We start from the raw sequence: 17,566 nt of genomic DNA on the forward strand, positions 1-17,566 counted from the left end.
GAGCGGTGATGTTTGCTGAGAGGGACTTCAGAAGAACTGCTGCTACTGGAGAGAGCAGGGCAGGGTGACGGAGAGCTTGCTGTAGGCAGCATTTCCAATCCAGTCGCTCACTGCTGTGGCCAAGCTGTAACATTTGAGAAGGAAGTCCCCAGATGTGGAGCCACTGGGGAGCTAGCTGGCTTGTGAAGCATAGAATCAAATTTTGATTCAAGATGGTAGAGTCATTTAAATCCATGCCACTAGTGGCTTACCGGGCCTTTTCCATTTTCAGAAGTGAAATCTTTTCATCACAGCGACAGCAAATTACATGCAGAAGTAGCTGTAGTAAAGGGGTTCTGGCGTTTCGTGTGCACGTGGGCATTTGTGCCATAGAACTGTAAAACTGCATAAAGTTAAGGACTGAGGTCCTCATGTAAGTACGTTACATGACACCAAAAAGAAGAATTTATTCGAATACAAACTTGGAACATTTTAGAACTTCACCCACCCCACTGATCTGACAATTTCTAATTTAAGAAAGCACTAATTCCATTTAACAGAAATGGAAGACTGCTTTTTTGGGCAGGTGGAGGCTGTTGATGTGCACGTTTAAGTGAGCATATGGCCAACTGATGAATATGTAGTTGCAGAGCTGGACTAACATTTTAGTAACTCGTATGTAAACTTCCACTGTTCGGTTAATTTTAAATATTTTGAAAATCTGGTAATTTTAAGTCTCCCTGCCAGTTTGGTGGGTTTACAGTTGACCAGTTTTCCTCTCGTGGACTAGCCATATTGAAGAAAGCAAACGCTGAAATTAGCTGTGATGCACTGGCAATTTTTTACAGCTGGAAGAAGACCAGAGTGGTACTAGACATACGGTGGAGTTACAGTAAGACAATACCCATTCCCAGTAATTTAGCACAGGCCCGTGTAAGTGTAATATGAACTGTGCTGGTGCTGTAAAGCAGATGAAATTTTATTTCGAAGCCAGCTTGCAATACACTTAAGACTCGCACACTCGGATGCCTGCATTTGTGGCCCAGTAAAGGAAGAGTGAAAAGCTCCAGTACACGACTGGCTCGCCTGCGTTTTCTGATCTTCAGACAGGCCCTGTGAGACAGTGGCTGCGAGCAGTAAGGGGTTTCCCTATTGCTCTGCGGAGTCTGAATACAAAAAGGCATGTGGGGTTTTGGGGGAGGGTGGGGTTTTTATTTGGGGGGGGGGGGGTTAGGGTTCAGGCTTTTGCCCCTTTCTGTGGGGGAGTGGTGTGCAGTTTGCAATTGTATGAACTTAAGACAACAGACAAGAACTATTTTTTTTTAGTACCAGCACTAAAGGTAAACCCTATTTTTAATCAAGTTGCAGTTGAACCATTTAAAAAAAAACAAAAACAAAAACAAGAACAAAACCTGTTCTCTGTAGTAAATGTGATGTGAGCTGAGGTCAGTGTCCAGAGGGACTGATTGCATTAAGATGGAAGAGACAGAGTGGTTCAAACATCAAGATACAGTAATTGAGGGGTAAGATGATGATGTTTGATCTAGGGGAGAAGCATGAAAGGAAGAACCAGGTGTTCACTGTTACTAAACTGATTTTTAACTAGATGGAACATTTGCACTCCAACTGTATTTGACCATTTTTGGACCAGCAGAGTAAACACAGGAATTACTTGAGGAACAGTGTATGTATGTAACAGTACTACGTATAAATACAAGGTCGAATGGGTTTTGGGCTTAAGTCGCTGGGTGATGCCTCAGACGTGCAATGGCACATAGTTCCACTCCTCTTTGAAAACTCTGTTCCCCCTTTCCTCAGTGTTGTCATTCTAGACTATGAAGGCAAACTGTTGTATATGACACCTTTTCCCTCCTCCTTTTTAGATCTTGCAGTTGTAGGGGGGCTGTCTCAGGAGTTTGAAGAGAGCCCCAAGTGAAAAATGTGGGTGCTTGCTGTGAGGAGGCAAAGGTAGGCCCCTTTGCCGCAGAAACTGACTTCGCTGCACTGGGTGAGGGGGTAGGTGACACAGCAGTCTTCTGGTTTTAAGACCTTATTCCATCGCTGTCCATCAGTGGTGCCACAGAGCAGATGGTTCCCATGCAAGGAGGTAAAGCATGGGGTGCAGGCTCGTCTTAGGGCTACAGTGTAAGCTTCTACTTGGAACCACTTGGTAATGCCACCTTAATTTTGGAGAAGGTCACATGTTAGAAAACATCAGCCACTTCCACAAATAGTAACTAGGATGGGCCAGGGCCATTGCCATACTTCAGTTACCCCCTGCCTCTGCACTTCCCTAACCTTTTCAAATTAACAGGCTCACTGGCAAACACTGGAGATGCACCTAGATTAATTCCACCAACGGCCTATTCAGACGCAGAATAATGTGTAAGAATCCTGCAGAATTTATTTCAAAATGAAGAAAAAAAAACCCCACAGCTAGGGATTATTAATTAAGAGTTGCAACCCCTGGTTTAGATGGAGATGGCTTATTGTGCACTGATGTCTGTGCCCTTCCTGATCGCTTACAGCTGGCTACTCTCAATAAGGACAAAAAAACGTGTTGTGTTTTGTTGGGAGGTGGAGGGGGAAGATGGCCAGGCTTCCAGAGCTGTACCCTCTCCTCGTTCACAAGCAAGTTCTGACAAAATAGAAGGGCTTTTTAAAAAATATTCAACATGTAGCGGAAAAAGCTTACAGTTCACTGGCGAAGCACAGCTGAAGGCTTTGTCAATACTACTGATGTTTTCTTACATGGATTAGAACCTAGGGCTGCTTCCCGTTAACCTCAGCAGGAGGAAGAAGCTGCAGCTGACAAAAAGAAAACCAAAAGCATTTTACCAGTGTGAGTCTGTCACCTCCTAGTATTCATTCTTTCATTTAAACTTTAAATAAAAGATGTAAATGCAATTAAAATACAGGGTACTGCACAAGACCTTAGGAAAGTGAAAGGTGTGGAATCAAGAATTTGAAACCAGGAAACGTCACATTAGGGCCATGGGTGTGTGAGAGGAAGTTGATGCCAGAGCCAAGGGCAGACAATGGAGGAGCTGCGCTAACCCCGTTCCTCCTTACACAGCAGGGTGGGTGGGGAGAAACGAACGGCTGATGGCATAATTCAGTGTGCGCAGCTTCAGGCTTGACAGCAGAGGCTCGTTACCGGTGCAGAAGTGAGTTGCAGTCCTTCCCATAACGCGTGTATAGAAGAGCAGGGCAGTAATACCTGCAGGTTAAACTGGACTTTGTCCCACTGTAAGCATTAATTGCTCCCCGGTCAATGCACTGGAGCTGCCCCTTACCTGCTGAACATGAACCTGCTAAGCCAGAAAAGGAGAAACCCGTGGCTGGTGCTGCTGGCTGCGTTCACCAACTGTGGGGTGAACCCGAGTAAGACCCAGGTGCGCCCTCGGGGCAGGTACGTACCACTGGCAGCACACAGCACTTGCCTCTTAACAGAATGGTCACCCCAGCCCAAATCCTCTTTGGAGGTGCTGTGGACAACAATTGCAAACACCCAGGCTCGCTGGTTGAAAACATAGCAGGTTTTCATAGTGGGATATGTTTTTAAGAACAGTGGCTGTCCTTAAAAAAAAACATTTCACCATCTATATTAAGTTTCCTCTTTTTTAAATATGTACAGGGAAACAATTTTCCACTTACTGGAGTATTTTTGTTTTCCGAAGTGCTTGAACCAAGGAGCCAAGAGCAAAGTACATATATAGGAAACAACTGCACAGAAGCTATTGCAAGGCGGTGAGTTTTAGAGCTGAATGGCACTTCAGTTTGCCTCACAAGGCAGAATGCTACACAGCTTTCCAGGTTTTCATTCACAAGCATTCCCTAGTCCTCCAGCCAATCTGCTGTCTAAGAGCAGAAGCAACGTTAATTATTCCAGTAAAAGGCACAGAATAAAGGGCAAGGATTAACCTGCCATGTTAAGTACTTCTAGAGCGATACTGGTTTTGTGGTGAAACTGTACTTAAGTCAAATTTTGCATCTTCTGATAGAAAAGTAACAAATCCTACTACTTACTCAGACAATTTTTTATTTTTATTCTTTTTTTTTAATCAGGGCATTAAAGTTACCATGCAAATAGGTCTTCTAAGTGCAGCCTTTCCTTATTTGTAAAGAAATTATTTCAAAATGCTTCAAACGATACTTTAAAATAGTCACATCAAGTTTTGCAGGCTGTGTCCAGTGAAGCCGTTTACGCATGTGAGAGTTCTACAATTCAGCAGCTTCAAGTATCAGTACACAAAAGATCCTCTGCCTGCCCCTTTTTAAATAGGGACTTGCTTACAAGTTTCTGCAAGAAGTGACCTGCATCTTACTTAGCTGGTTTAGGTTTTTTACTCACCTGTACCTCTAATAATTTTGCAAGTGTGGTCACCATTACCAAGGTGTGGAAGCTTACACAATCCGCCTCGTTCTGAAAGAGGAAAGCAGGGGACGGATCCTGCTGTCAGTGATTTTGCCTTCATTGTGCCACCTTCTCCTGTTCTCGGGGAAGGTCTAGATCAGTTGACTTTTTCTCTACAGTCCAACAGGTCAGTCTGGGCCACACACGGGCACAGGGCACCCATCTCTTCTGACAACGTAGACTCGAAAATGAGTCATAGTGTAGGCAAAAGTACTATCAGGCTTCCATATGAGTCAGTATTTTCACGAAAAATTGGTCCAAGAAGCTCTGCCCTTCTCCATTTGCCACCATTTTCCCCTAGTAAGAGCATTGCCACACATCCTCAGCTTCAGATGACAAACAGACCAGTTTTAATGTATACCCAGGATGTGATCAGCTAATGCAACTTAAAGGTGAGCAATTTAAGTTTTTATGTAGCCTGCTACATGTAACAAGACACAAGCTTTGAATTCCAAAAGGCCATTTGTAAATCGGTAACAAAATCTCAAGTTCAGACAGAGCAACAGACTTTTGCAACTCCTCTCACAAACTGTGACTGCATGCTTTGTATCTTTACAGAAAATTTAAAAAATCATTTTTAAGTTCAGGGATTTTTATTCTCCATTCATCTCATTTTGTGTATTTTGGTTAAATTCCACACAGAAGGGAACATACTATTTAAGTCTGCTTAAATCAAGTCAAATCAGAGATGAATAAAAAATTTGAGAAGTTAATTTTAACTACACATTTGAAGTAATCTTCTGTCTTTTTTTCTTAATTCCAGTTGCTCTGTATTCTTCTCTTTGCTTCAAATACTCTGCTTTGCATTCTTCATAGAATAATGGATCAGAATAGCTACAAGACAAATAGATAATACTGTTTTTCATCTTGGCATATGGAACAGATATTGCATGAATAACACTCGTAACTGATCTTTCCTTTCACACCCAAAGAAAATTTGCTCGTCTTCAATAATAAAGATTTTTTTAATAAAGTACATAAGCACTAAAGTTATCTCTATAAACTATAAATACCGAGTTGCTCTGCATTCTCTCATATACTGCTCTCTCTTGAGGCAGAGTCCTTTTCAAGCCTCTACAGTGAAGCCATGAAGAAGAATGGCAGAAAAAGGAAAAGATGTTTGGTACTTCAGCTAAATCATCTGTTATTACTTGCAGTTAGCTTCCTCAGTGTGGGAATCTGCTGGATTATGCTTATTTATGCAGGTTTTATGCACCCAAGCAATTACTGGGAACAGGTTCAAGTCTATGTCTCAAACAGTAGGTCTAGTTAAAAAATTAAATTAATTTTTCTCATGATTTTGATTTTTTTCATAGTATTTCGGTTGAGTGGTGGTGTTTTCTCTTTTTTTAAAAAGGCAAAGGTACAGACAAATGAAACCGAGTAACTCCAGCAAGTTCTTGCTGTGGTTAGGCCTGACCTCTTGCCTAGCTGCATATGTTTTTTCATCAGTTCCCAAATACTTGAGAATAACTGTCACTAGTTCAAAGGCATTTAATCTTAGTTTCTGGTTTAACAGGGCAGGACACTCATTCTACCCAAAACCGAACCAGCCTCCTTCTTCCCCCAGGTCAACCTCAAAAAATCCTCAACCCTGGGAAATTCAAGAATCTAACTCTTCAGCCTGATGGCACTGGGGATAAATCAGAACTTCCAAAAGAGATGTTTCGATCCACCATGGCATCAAGTTGACATCTCTAACAATTTCCTGTTGCTGTTCACAACAGCAGGACGCTTTCAGAACAAAGAGTAAATCTTAACAGTTCAAGAAGCAAAATCAAAACAAACGTACCCTGTCTCACTAACACAGTGTGAAGGTACTTGCCCTGCTCCCCCCTATCCCCACATCCGTAATTCAGCATAGTGAATACGGGACAACATCTCTTCTGGGCTGAACATCTAGATCCATCACCATTTAAATCAAGAAGAGAGTTTATAGTCACAGGACAACTTCATTAATGAAATAAAATATTGTCACATTTTTTAATGAAGTGAAGTTACAATTCTCAGAAAATACATCCAAGTCACTAACCTTGCATAACTCTTTCGACAAGGAGTTAATGTTTCTACTCATCTCTAGATTTTTATAGGCCATGCAACAAAACAACAAAAACTGGAAGGGACTTACTAGCCAACCAGACAGTCTTTCAGGGCTGTGTTCTCCTGCCGACACTTCACCACCATGAGAAAACCCGTTTCTTGACAGCATTTAGTAAATGCTGGGGGAAAAAAAAAGAGAAAAAAAAAAAAACAACTCACAAACTAAATCTGAAGTTAGAAAAATGACAATTGGTACAAAAATCCTCCTATGTGTATACTGTTCCATAAAAAAACCCTTGCAGACCAGATCAGATTTATTATTAGTACAACCATAGTTGGCCTAGGGTCTCCTACTGTTTGTAAGGTCTTTGTCACTTGTTTAGCAACAAGATTTTAATTGGATTCCTCCCCTCATCATGCAACACGTTCACACACATACTGCCGTTGCTAATGCCAACAAATTTCTGAAGTTACTCTTGCAGCAAATCCATGAGTCTTGTGTCTGCTTTTCAAACAGACTACTCGGGGCTATCACAGCAAAACAAAAGGAAGCATGAAAAGTTAGGTAAGCCACGGTTGTTAGCACTTCCTCTGCAATGAAAGCTTTTGAAATTACTGAAGTACAATTATTTCTACAAATTAAGAGGGCAGTAATGTTGACAGAAACTACTGTCTCAAGGAAATGCCACTGGCAGTCACCTCCTGTGAAGGTTTCCTTGGGACAGGAGCTAAGAAACTGTGAGGTCATGGTTCTTTCCTGGCATTTCCAAAACTCTTCCTTGGGAGTGCAAGGAGAAAGCCAGCAGTTTACCAGCTGGGAGTGCCAGGTTGTGCTCCACAGCACTACAGTGCTCCAAGGACCCCTATCTTCTCTGTGCCAGGTAGCGGCCTGTAGCTGTTCTTCAATACAGAGTTTCTCTGAAGTCCAAATGGCTATTAAAGAGCATTGCCCTCAAAAATATTGATGATCATCTACATTTCTTGGATCATGACCTCCAGCATTTAACAAGGGAGCATAAAAGGGGAAAGAGTCAATGATGTCTCTCTTCCCAATCTGTTTGCTCAATGAAATGAAAGTCCCTGGTCAGTCTTAGGGATCTTGAGACTTTAAAAGTCACCAACTCACTGAAACAGAATGGCAAAGTCAGGGTTAAGGGTGTGTTTTTTATCTGGAAGTAACTAAAATTACGCCTCATTGTTTACAGGACCCTGTACAGATGTTTCACTAAATAAAAACTCTAGATTAAAGACTTGGCTGTTACTCCCATCAGGAGATTTCAAACTGTTTCGTTATAAGGGGTCTGAGTTAGTAATATCTGCATTTAACAGGTGAGAGAGAGCGAGCCAATTGCCCAAGATCAACCAGTAGCCAGGTCAAGAACAAAGTCGAATCTGCTGTGTCGCCTTCCAGAGTTCCATCCGTTTCTCCTCCTCTGAGCTTCTGGGAGTGATTTAATATCCAGCAAATTTAGGGCATATACGAATCATTACATTCTTGCACACCTTTAGCAAAACTTACAGCTAATCCAGTAACATCACAACTAAACGATGCTATGTTATACAAAGGGTAAATCACATTATCTATACTCGGTGTATATGAACACCGAGTATGTTTACATACATTGATATGTGCGCACTGAGTATCACATATGTGTGTATATATATGCTCAATGCATTACTCTTATTCTGTATTGTCCAAAAACTTGTACTTCATGTACCCACAGTAGCGTCTTCCTCTTTTTGTACACACAGCAACCAGGTATGTAATATTTACAGAAACAGCAATTTTGGTATCACTTCCATTCTTTAAGTTTACTGTACAGATATACCTTCTGAAGCCATGCTGGGCATCCAAAAGGCACCTCAAGCACCTGCAAGTACCTGACCATGTGAATATATGGGCACAACTGTTAAACACACCAACTGTAGCACAGTCCTGTACCTGTTGTATGTTTTCATGACATTTAGCTTAAGTTTCAGATTTCCCTACTAAGGAACTGTTGATCCTGTACAATGATGTAGCTTCCATTACATCAAAACTTAAATAAACAAGAAAACAGATTTATGCCTATAAAAGCAGCAAGTCTCTCCTTAGCTCCTAGCAGACGCCCACTGAAATGGGCATTAAGCAATCACAGGCCTCAGTGGAACAAAACCCACCTTCTAGTATCCTGGACACTTCTGGCAAGACTTAAAGGAGGAAGCGATCGAGCAGCTGCAAGCAACCCTTAGGTGAGGATAATCTGCTTGTCCATGGCTGTATTAATCAGACTTTTGATAAAGACATTTATTAAAAAAAATAGTGTTTGCTCAAAGTGTTGACAACAGTCTTAAGTGTCCTTACACTGCCAAACTTACATGTATCTTTGCAAAACTTTGCAAAGAATGGACATCTTATCTACTTTGAACATATTACTGATGAACACTTAAAACATACTTCAACAAAGCACCTAACGTTACACACTGGTAACGTTACCATATGCCATCTGAAAATGCACCAGATTCAAGTATGCAAAAAATGGGTTTCAATTAACCAGTTCACTCCCAGTTAGGAAGACACTGTAACCTGTGCTCACAGGTATTTACTAACAACCATACTCAATTGCTACGATCCCATTTGGCATGTGTTTCATTTTCAGACCTAAAATCACCCAAGTACACATGCACAGATCTGAGGGTACTTCTGGATAGCTAAAGTTTACGAAGCAGTGTAAGCTCAGAACAACTCAGAACGACTATTAGGTTATCAAAATGTTTCTTTGGTTTTTAAATAAATCTGATGATTCTTCTGTTCTTGCCTGGACTGTTTACACGGAACGTCCCTACATCAGCATCTCACAAAAAGCATACCTGTATCACATTTCTAAAACGGTCCTTTTGTTTTTACCAGGAAAAATATGAGAAGCCTTTGAAAGCTTATGGTTTGCCTTTTGACCAGTTTGATTTCTGCTCTCTACAGGCACTTCCTTAAGTGCTGTGCTGTTTGGGTTTTTCCCTAGTAATCATTCCTTCTGGAAACTGTGAAGTAAAAAATCCACTGAAGACAACAGGAGGTCCCTCTCACTTGTTAGCTCACCAGTCTTGATTGGTTCAAGGCGCGATGTCCCAGTGAACAAAACCTGACCCGCAGCTGCAAGCACTCCCTGGCTTCAGACAGCCCACTTGCGGTATGTGGCCAGGCAGCTGCTAATTCATTAAAACTGCTTCCAGCTTTCTAGCTTTAACGTTACTGGTGCTCAACAGCAGCAGGGGCAAAAGGAGCAGGGTAAAGCACGCTGGGCATCCTCACGTGAGCACACAAAACTTGATTCTCTCTCTCCTCTTACTTCCAGCACTTCAAAATCCCTTTGGCAGTCACGTAAGGAGTGAGACAGGTTTAGTTACAAACATTTACCAGAAACCTTACAGGAGTCTGGAGAACCTTGTTTTATTTTTCATTGTGCTCTGTCACGCTCACAGCTCTATCGTGAAACAAAACATCTCAAAATTGTGCAGCACGAAAGAGTGTTAAAACTACTTGTTTGGACAATAATCTCACAAATAGTACACAATAGTTCCAGATACGATCTCAAACCAAGAATTAATCTCCACTTCCATAATCTTAACAATCACCACTCGTTCCTCACTCAAGCGATATCTGCGCTGTAGACCAAAGCTTCAGAGTGCGCAGCAAGATACCACAAAAGGAGCGGATACACAGGATCTGATTAAAACCCATTGTAGTTTAACACTTCAGCAGGTATAAGCGGTAATCAGAAGGCTAGAGAACCTGGTCTCACACTCAAACCAACCTCCTTCCTGATGTACTGAACGTGATACAAAGAACAATTGTTCTTTCAGAGCAGGATTGACCTTTGAGAAATCTTGTGCATCTTCCAATCTTCACAACTTTACCAAATAGCCTTCTGTGACTCTACAAGAGACAGTGCAAGCAGCAAGCTACCAAAACAGAACCTTAGGCGGCAGCGAAACTAGATGTGAATTGGGGCCAGTCTGCAAATCCACTGCAGACTGTAACACAACAGAAAGAAACGTTACAAACAAACAATAAACATTTTCCCCAGTATTTACAACTACAAGCTAAATAAAATGAAGGATGGAGGAGCCAAAACGCCTTGTTAGAAAGGAGGAAAAGCTTGCCCTCCATAAAATGAACACTGATGAGGCTTTGCCAGGACAGCTACATATGTCCATCACTGAATGCTCCATGCACAGATCCAGTACTGCGTCAACGAGCTGCAGGTGCCTACTAGTTACCACGGAAACTGGCCACGGACCCCTCTCTCACCTGCGGCAGTTACGGTTCTTGACATCATATCTGACATAGGTCAGCCCCACAGGCTGTGTCTGAAGGGACGCACACACAGCAGAGAACTGTTCTGGAGGCTACAGCTCAGAAATAGTTCACTGAGCAGTTCATCACTGATTTGAGGCTAGATTCTGTCGTCTTCTCTCTCATGAACAAAGCTTTACACTTCTGTTTTAAGGCAAATCCCAAATGAATTTTGGGCACAGTTCTGAGAATTTTTAGTCTTCTTACTTTGCTGGCCATTACAGCCACCCAGAGAGATTTTAACTGCTAAAGCAAGCTTGCAATTTAGTACCTTCTCTAAATCAGCCATGTGTGTTAAGGCTGAATGGTATCTCTGCCAAGACGAAGGTCTGCTTTTAACTGAACAAAAGCTGAATTACTGTATTTGAATACAGGGCAATTCAGTTTTGCCAATTCTCACCTGCTAACTATGGCATGCTGGCACACACAGGTGATCTCCCCATGATGCAAAGACCACTCGGCTCCTACAGTTTTCAGGGACAGTCACGGTGGCTTTGTGGGCCGGGTCAGTGATGAGCGAGCCCTTCCATGGACTGACTCTTCAGCAGGGAGTATCTCAGGGAAGCTGCTCTGTTTGGTCCCAGGCACCTCCAGATCTCTAACTGCCCAGGATCTAAGAGCAGTATTGCACTGGGTCTCCCTGTATCAGCTTACCGACTTGAGAAAGCAAAACATGAAGAACAAGGGGAAAACCAGCTGCTTTTGTAGGTCCCGGCACATGTAAGGTCACAGAACAACAGAAGAGCTTTTAAAAGCCTTCTAATTTTTTTCTAAAGATGTCCGGACATGCGTGTTTTTATTTTTTATAAAATCCTATTCCAAGTCTCTGTATAATTCTGTTCAGATACAGAATTATACAAATAATGTTGAAGGTTATCAAGAATTACTTTTGAATGTCTGACTACTTGTTAGTATATCCGATGGTTGATTAAGAACTGCTTCAAGTTACAGAGCACTCTTTTATTAAGGTTTCTTTGATAATTAGCTAGAAGATTAACTCAGTAAAGAACTTTATAAACAAAGATCCTTACAGTCCACCTAAGTCTTTGCTGGAAAATAGTTGGTATTTAAGAAGAACATTTGTCTTTATTATTTTTAAGAGGTTCCCCCCACCCCCCCCACCTTTCTAACTTTGCTACAGGATAATATGGGAAGCAGGCAGAAACCAAAGTGCAACGGGGTAACGGTTCAATTATCTCAGAATAAAGACTGGACAAATGATTTCCCTGTCTATCCAAGCAGAGAGGCATATGAAATAATCAGCACATGAAAGTATTGATTTTCAAATTTTAAAAGATCAGATCCATTACCAGAGAATTAGTTATAACAAAGTTGGTAGAGTCCACCAACAGATGTCTGGGTGCATACACCTCTTAATTTAAAAAAGAACTAAAAAGCCAGGGTACTGCCCATTTTCATCTTGGAACACATTTACAGTTTCAAGTAATATTTGCTCCTACATGATGAAAATAAAAACTTGCAGGATTTTGACTCAAAGGGACAAACCAACATCTGGCATAACACAGAGCCACAGCTCTGCTGCATAAAGATACCGCTTTTCTTCCACACCAAGGTTAAATTTAACATTCTTAGTCTCAGTGCAGACCTACAAACAGTGGACACAAAACCAAGGCGCCATATTTAAGATGCAAGTGTTCCACCCTCAAGCAGGGGTAGGCTGGTCTCTTCAATGTGCTGCATTCAGCGTGAAATGGCAGAACTGGTGTGTGGGACTGCAAAAGTTTCAGCTACATATATGGAAAGGAAAGAATTTATGAAAAAAAAAACACAAACCCAACCTGTAACACCCTGCCCCAAGCATTAAAAATAAACAGAAAGTTTTTACTTTTTTGTGGTTTAATAAAAGGGAATAACCAGTAAACAGATTACATTTGGGGGGCGGGGGTAAAGTGTTGGGTGGTTTTTTTACTTTAAATTTAAAAATACTAAATAATTATATCTTTCTGCAAACACGGAATTCTGTCCATGCGCAATGCAAGAGAAGAGCAAAAAGCATTTGGAAGTTATCTCCAGCTAACCAGCTGCATGGAAACTGCGTTGATATGACAATGCCAAGTGACCATCATCATTACTTTCAGCATGTGAACTGTGTGTAGCATGAAGGCTATTTCTGGAAGTTCATTTTTTGCAGATTCAGATTATAACAGTACTTGGCACTTTTGTATCAACTCATACTGCAAAGTGTTGTGCAATTCATATAAAACTGTAGTTTTATCCATCATAATTATGTATCTATTTTGCAGATGTTCTTGTACACAAAATAAATGAAATATTCCCCATTATCAAGATAAATTGATCCTCTCAGGTCTGGCTCTAGTTTATTTAAAGACTTTACAATTTTACTACTTAGGAGAAAGTCCTACAGAGGTGTTATCTCACCATTTATATTTTCTCAACACTTATGATACTGCTATCACACTCTTAAAATAAAAAAAAAAGCTTGTATCATGATCCAGACCAGGCTTATGTTTTATTCCTGGGTTAAGTTTTTTTCCTTTACACAAAAAAGGAAATAATTTTGTCCAATGCTTCGGTTGTTCCTGGAGATCTAGCACTGGGTGGAGAAAAGATGCCCAAGTAACAACGAGGATTTGGGGGGCAATGGTGGAAGGAGGAAGAAACGGTTCCCTTTAAAATGTGACCAAGGACAAGATTTTAAATTCTGTTTGTAAAATGTGTACAAAAACATGAAATTGATATAAAACATTATCAGCAACATTTTATGGTGAAGTTACTATGCTTTTAATTTTGTATTAAATTGTGATGTATCAGCTTGTTACTTTAAAGATTACTCAGTATGCACAGCACAGATTACTGGCACGTTTAATGAGACAGAGGAAGTAGTAGGATGAACATGAAAAGATTGTTTTAGATTGTAGAGTACAAGCTATTTGATATTTCCAACACAGTACAAAAGAAAGCTTCTCTGTAGATTGCTCATGGTTCAGTTAACATCACTGAATATCTAATACCTCCAACTCAATTAATTCTCACCTGATTAAGATCAGTCTGATATTCAAACTAAATCATCTCTCCAGTCAAGTAGAAATCAATATTTCTGATTTTACTTTTAAATTACAATAACAAATAAAATACATGCATCGTCAGTATGCCAGGAGTAGCTTTCCTATTCTAGTCTACTATGGCATGCATAATACAGCTGATTAAAGAATTATTCTAATTTGAGCAACAATATATATAAGACAGATTAATTTGAATAGAGGGAGACAGCATGAAATAATTAAATGCATCTTATATAGGGCAAAGAGAAAATTGACATAAAATAACCTTGACTCTTTCAAGTGAACCTCTGTTATCAGATCAAATACTTTGTCTCCACAAATATTCATTTGTTGTAACATAAAAATAATCATATACTTTCTGTTTTCCTGCCCATCACCACCTCCCAAAAAAGCTTCTCCCCATTTCAGCTTTTGTAGCTCCAACATACTGCTGGGGGCATCTGTCCTGGGGCAGATGGTCAATACATAGTAACACACAACACAGGACTGGGGAGGAAGGATGATTCCAGGAATCCAAGAATTTTAGGGAACTACTATTCACTGTGTTAAAGATCTCTCCTCCTGACTAATGCTTTCCAGGGCACTCTCAGCACAAATAACCAGCTTTGCGTTAAAGCATGCAATACAAACTGGATCCTCCAGTAGACTACAGCATCTCTTGCACTCCTATATTAAATGCTGAAAAGTTACTTGTCCCATGATTGAGAGGTGAATATAGAGCAGGCATCTTCAGGAAGACAGACAGCACGACTGCGATCTGCAGAAGAAGAATATTTCCCCCCAAAAATAGAAAATGTTTCTCTAAGCACACTGCCTTGCAGTAAAGAATACATGTTACCAATACCCTAGAAATAAATCTGAAGACTTTGCTTTAGGGGACACTTACAGTTAGAGATGAGAAAATAACATACTGAATCAGACAAAGGGCCCATTTGCCCTGTATGCCTTCTGCCTCAGAAGCCAGTAACAGCTGCTTCAGGGAAAGGTGCCATGAAGTCGACACTATGGAAAAACAAATTCTCAAGTGAAGTTTCTTCCTAACTCCTATCAACTGTAAGCTTGGCTTATACCTTGAAGCATAAAGTTCTCACATGCCTTTAAAACCTTATGATCACCTGCACAGTGGGTCTAAACTGACAAGCCTCCAACAGAAGAGGAGGAAGAAAGTGGAAAAAAACCACCCCAATACCAAAAAGGCACAGGCTAGCCGGAATTCCTTCAACATCTGTCTGCCCCAGCTTGCTCAAGTCCTGCTGAAGTCCCAACTATTTCAACTGTGGTTACGTGTCATACCATGGATGCCTTTTTCATTAGCAAGTTTTCAAAATCCTGCTGCAAAAATAAACTGGCTTCAAAGTATCCCTTGGCTGGACGTAGAATAGGACAAAGCAGTAGGGAGGAAAGGTATTGTCTGCTGATCAAAGCTGTTTGGGAGTGGTTTTTTTTTGTTGGGGGTGTGTTGGCTGGTGGTGTTTTTTTTACAGAACAATCCAGTTACTTGTTTGGTAATGCTATCTACCTTCCCTTAGAAGCAACAGTCTCAACAGTTTTCATCTTTTAAATGCACAGATATTACAAGTTTCTGGGTTTGATCTACTGCTCACACCTGGCAAGAGCATATCTTTTCTGAAATTAAGGCTTAGACAGGGCTTTTCAAATGGAAACCAATGGCTTATTTAAACTTTCTCTTTCAAAAGTTATTAAAAATGATTGGGTTTTTGCTTGTGCTGTTTGTTGGGGTTTCTTAGAAACCGCAGTACCACACCAGTTCTGAATACACATATAAGGCACGCAGGGATTCTCCAAAATCACTTAATTCAAAACAGAAGTCATTGCTCAGCTGCTGGTCTATTTTTTTTTTTTTTTAATAGAAACATTAACAGGGTTTCTGTTGTTTTCAAACCCAACAACCATTAAAGACCAAATTTCTGGGGAAAAAGGGGGATACTAATAAACCACCATCAAGGGATGTCAAATAAATCCAAGAAAGCCATGAACAATGAAGACAGTCCCATTCCCATATGATACAGAGGCTCATGGTGGTGGATGCTCTCTCACTGGACTCACTATACATGCTCTGCAGTCTAAAATTTACTCCCAATTAGACTGAGTATTGTGGGTGTTTGTCAGAGGTATACCCAGAAATCCAAAGCAACAACAAGGAAGTACTTCTGTCTGTCCCAATTAACCCACACTTGTCCACAGCAGATTGTTGGACATTTTCTTCTGAATTTCATAATGAGCATTAGAAGACAGTGAATGAAACTGAAAAGCAGCAAGTCAAAGAAAGAAATTAGTTAAAAAAAAAAAAAAAGACTGAGGAACACAGCCAAACACAGTAATTCAAGCAAACCCAATCAGTACAACTAACAAAAAATAGACAAAACAAAAAATTAACAAAAATACACCAGATTAATTAGAGTTTAAAACTGGAGTTCTGAAAAAAGTATACACATGCGATCTTACAGTACTTTCAGCAGTTCTTAGTTCTGCTGCTTGGACAAGGACAGGTCAGCTCTCCTCATTCTACATTTCTGTATCAGCCCTGCACACGTGAAATCTGACCAAAATTATTTTGGGGGGATAAGGGGTGGAAAGATTAAAGTTAATTGTCAGTTTGATAAGAATTCCGAACGCACACATGATACGTGACTATGGAAAGTGTTTTCCTAAGTTATCACAGAGCCTGAAAAGATGAATTTTTAAAAATGTACAGCTTAAAATGTCAGATAGTATTTTCCTGACTATCGCTGAATGCTGATGAAACGCTGTGGTAAACATAATTTGTTAGTAATATGCGCTTAGTCACTAGAATTTCAAAAGAACTTGGATTTCAACAGTAAACGGAGCTCTGACACAAATGATGCAGAGAAGTATCTACTTGTTAGCTTTAGTGTAGTAGGCACAAGCCTGACCTGATCTAATCTCCCATCTTGGATTTCCAGATTTGTCAGCATTTTGTGTATGCATGTGTATACACATATATCTATATGTGTATGTATTCTGCCTCAAAACCACAGAAATATAGTGCACCGCCACACGCATTAAGTAAGCTCCAGCTCTTTAAGAGCCAAGAGCCAAGTCCTCCTCCCTCTGACTAAGCAAGACACCCAGAGCACAGCAGTACAAAGAAGAGGGTTATGTCCTCAGAAAATGGAAGAAATAGCAAATCATGTATCAGGCTTTACAGTGCCTGTACTTGCTCAGGCAAGGCAGATTTAAGTGCTCAAAGATGACAATGTGCTGGACTACTGAGGCAGATTTGTCAAGAAAAGCATACCTTCTTTTCTTCCCATTGAAATTATGAAGAAAAAAAAAAAAAAAAGAATCCTTTTACGCAAAGTAAGTATGTTGTTGTGAAAGTTTACTTGGGTAAATCACGATTTGCCCACTAAAGATACTCGCTTTACAAATGTTCTTGTCAAGTACAAGCATTGTCTTCCATGTAAGGTTTCAGGTAAAGCACACCCAACGAGCACAGCCACCTAGCTGAACTGCACTGTTTTTAAACAACTGCTTCCTTTAAGACTGACTTGATCTAATTCTCCTCTTACCCTGCAGTAAGTATCCCTGACATCAAGCGTTACCATACCAGGCACTGGAAGAGGCAGAACTGGAACAAATGCAAGTTCCCCCATGGCTACTGTCTGTCACCGCCTGCTTTTCTATAAACAAGCGCATCCAACTTGAGCTGCGCAGAGTAGCCTCGCTGCTGCTTATCCTCCCACCTCCTCCGGGAGCTGCTGAGCCACT

The 17,566-nt window shown here is 40.7% G+C and overlaps 1 protein-coding gene across 3 annotated transcripts in view; it reads right to left on the minus strand.

Annotated features, from left to right (window-relative positions):
• Positions 1–1,200: 1,200 nt before the first annotated feature.
• The window catches only part of CMC1 (C-X9-C motif containing 1), a 48,057-nt gene continuing 31,691 nt past the window's right edge, over positions 1,201–17,566 (minus strand). The window contains exons 3-5 of one of the 3 annotated variants that reach the window (XR_013927874.1): positions 6,525–6,615; positions 4,334–5,230; positions 1,201–2,787 (exon numbers count right to left, since the gene is read on the minus strand). Coding sequence is in view for 1 of the 3 variants with exons in the window: in XM_080385832.1 (XP_080241958.1) it covers positions 5,116–5,230; positions 6,525–6,615 (206 nt within the window). In the remaining 2 variants the exon portion in view is untranslated. Of the gene's footprint in view, positions 5,231–6,524; positions 6,616–17,566 lie in introns of all 3 variants that reach the window. The other 2 variants (XR_013927875.1, XM_080385832.1) reach the window with 2 other exon arrangements.

This window comes from Falco punctatus (assembly GCF_963210335.1).
Source record: "Falco punctatus genome assembly, chromosome: 4".
In the NCBI taxonomy this organism is placed as follows: domain Eukaryota; kingdom Metazoa; phylum Chordata; class Aves; order Falconiformes; family Falconidae; genus Falco; species Falco punctatus.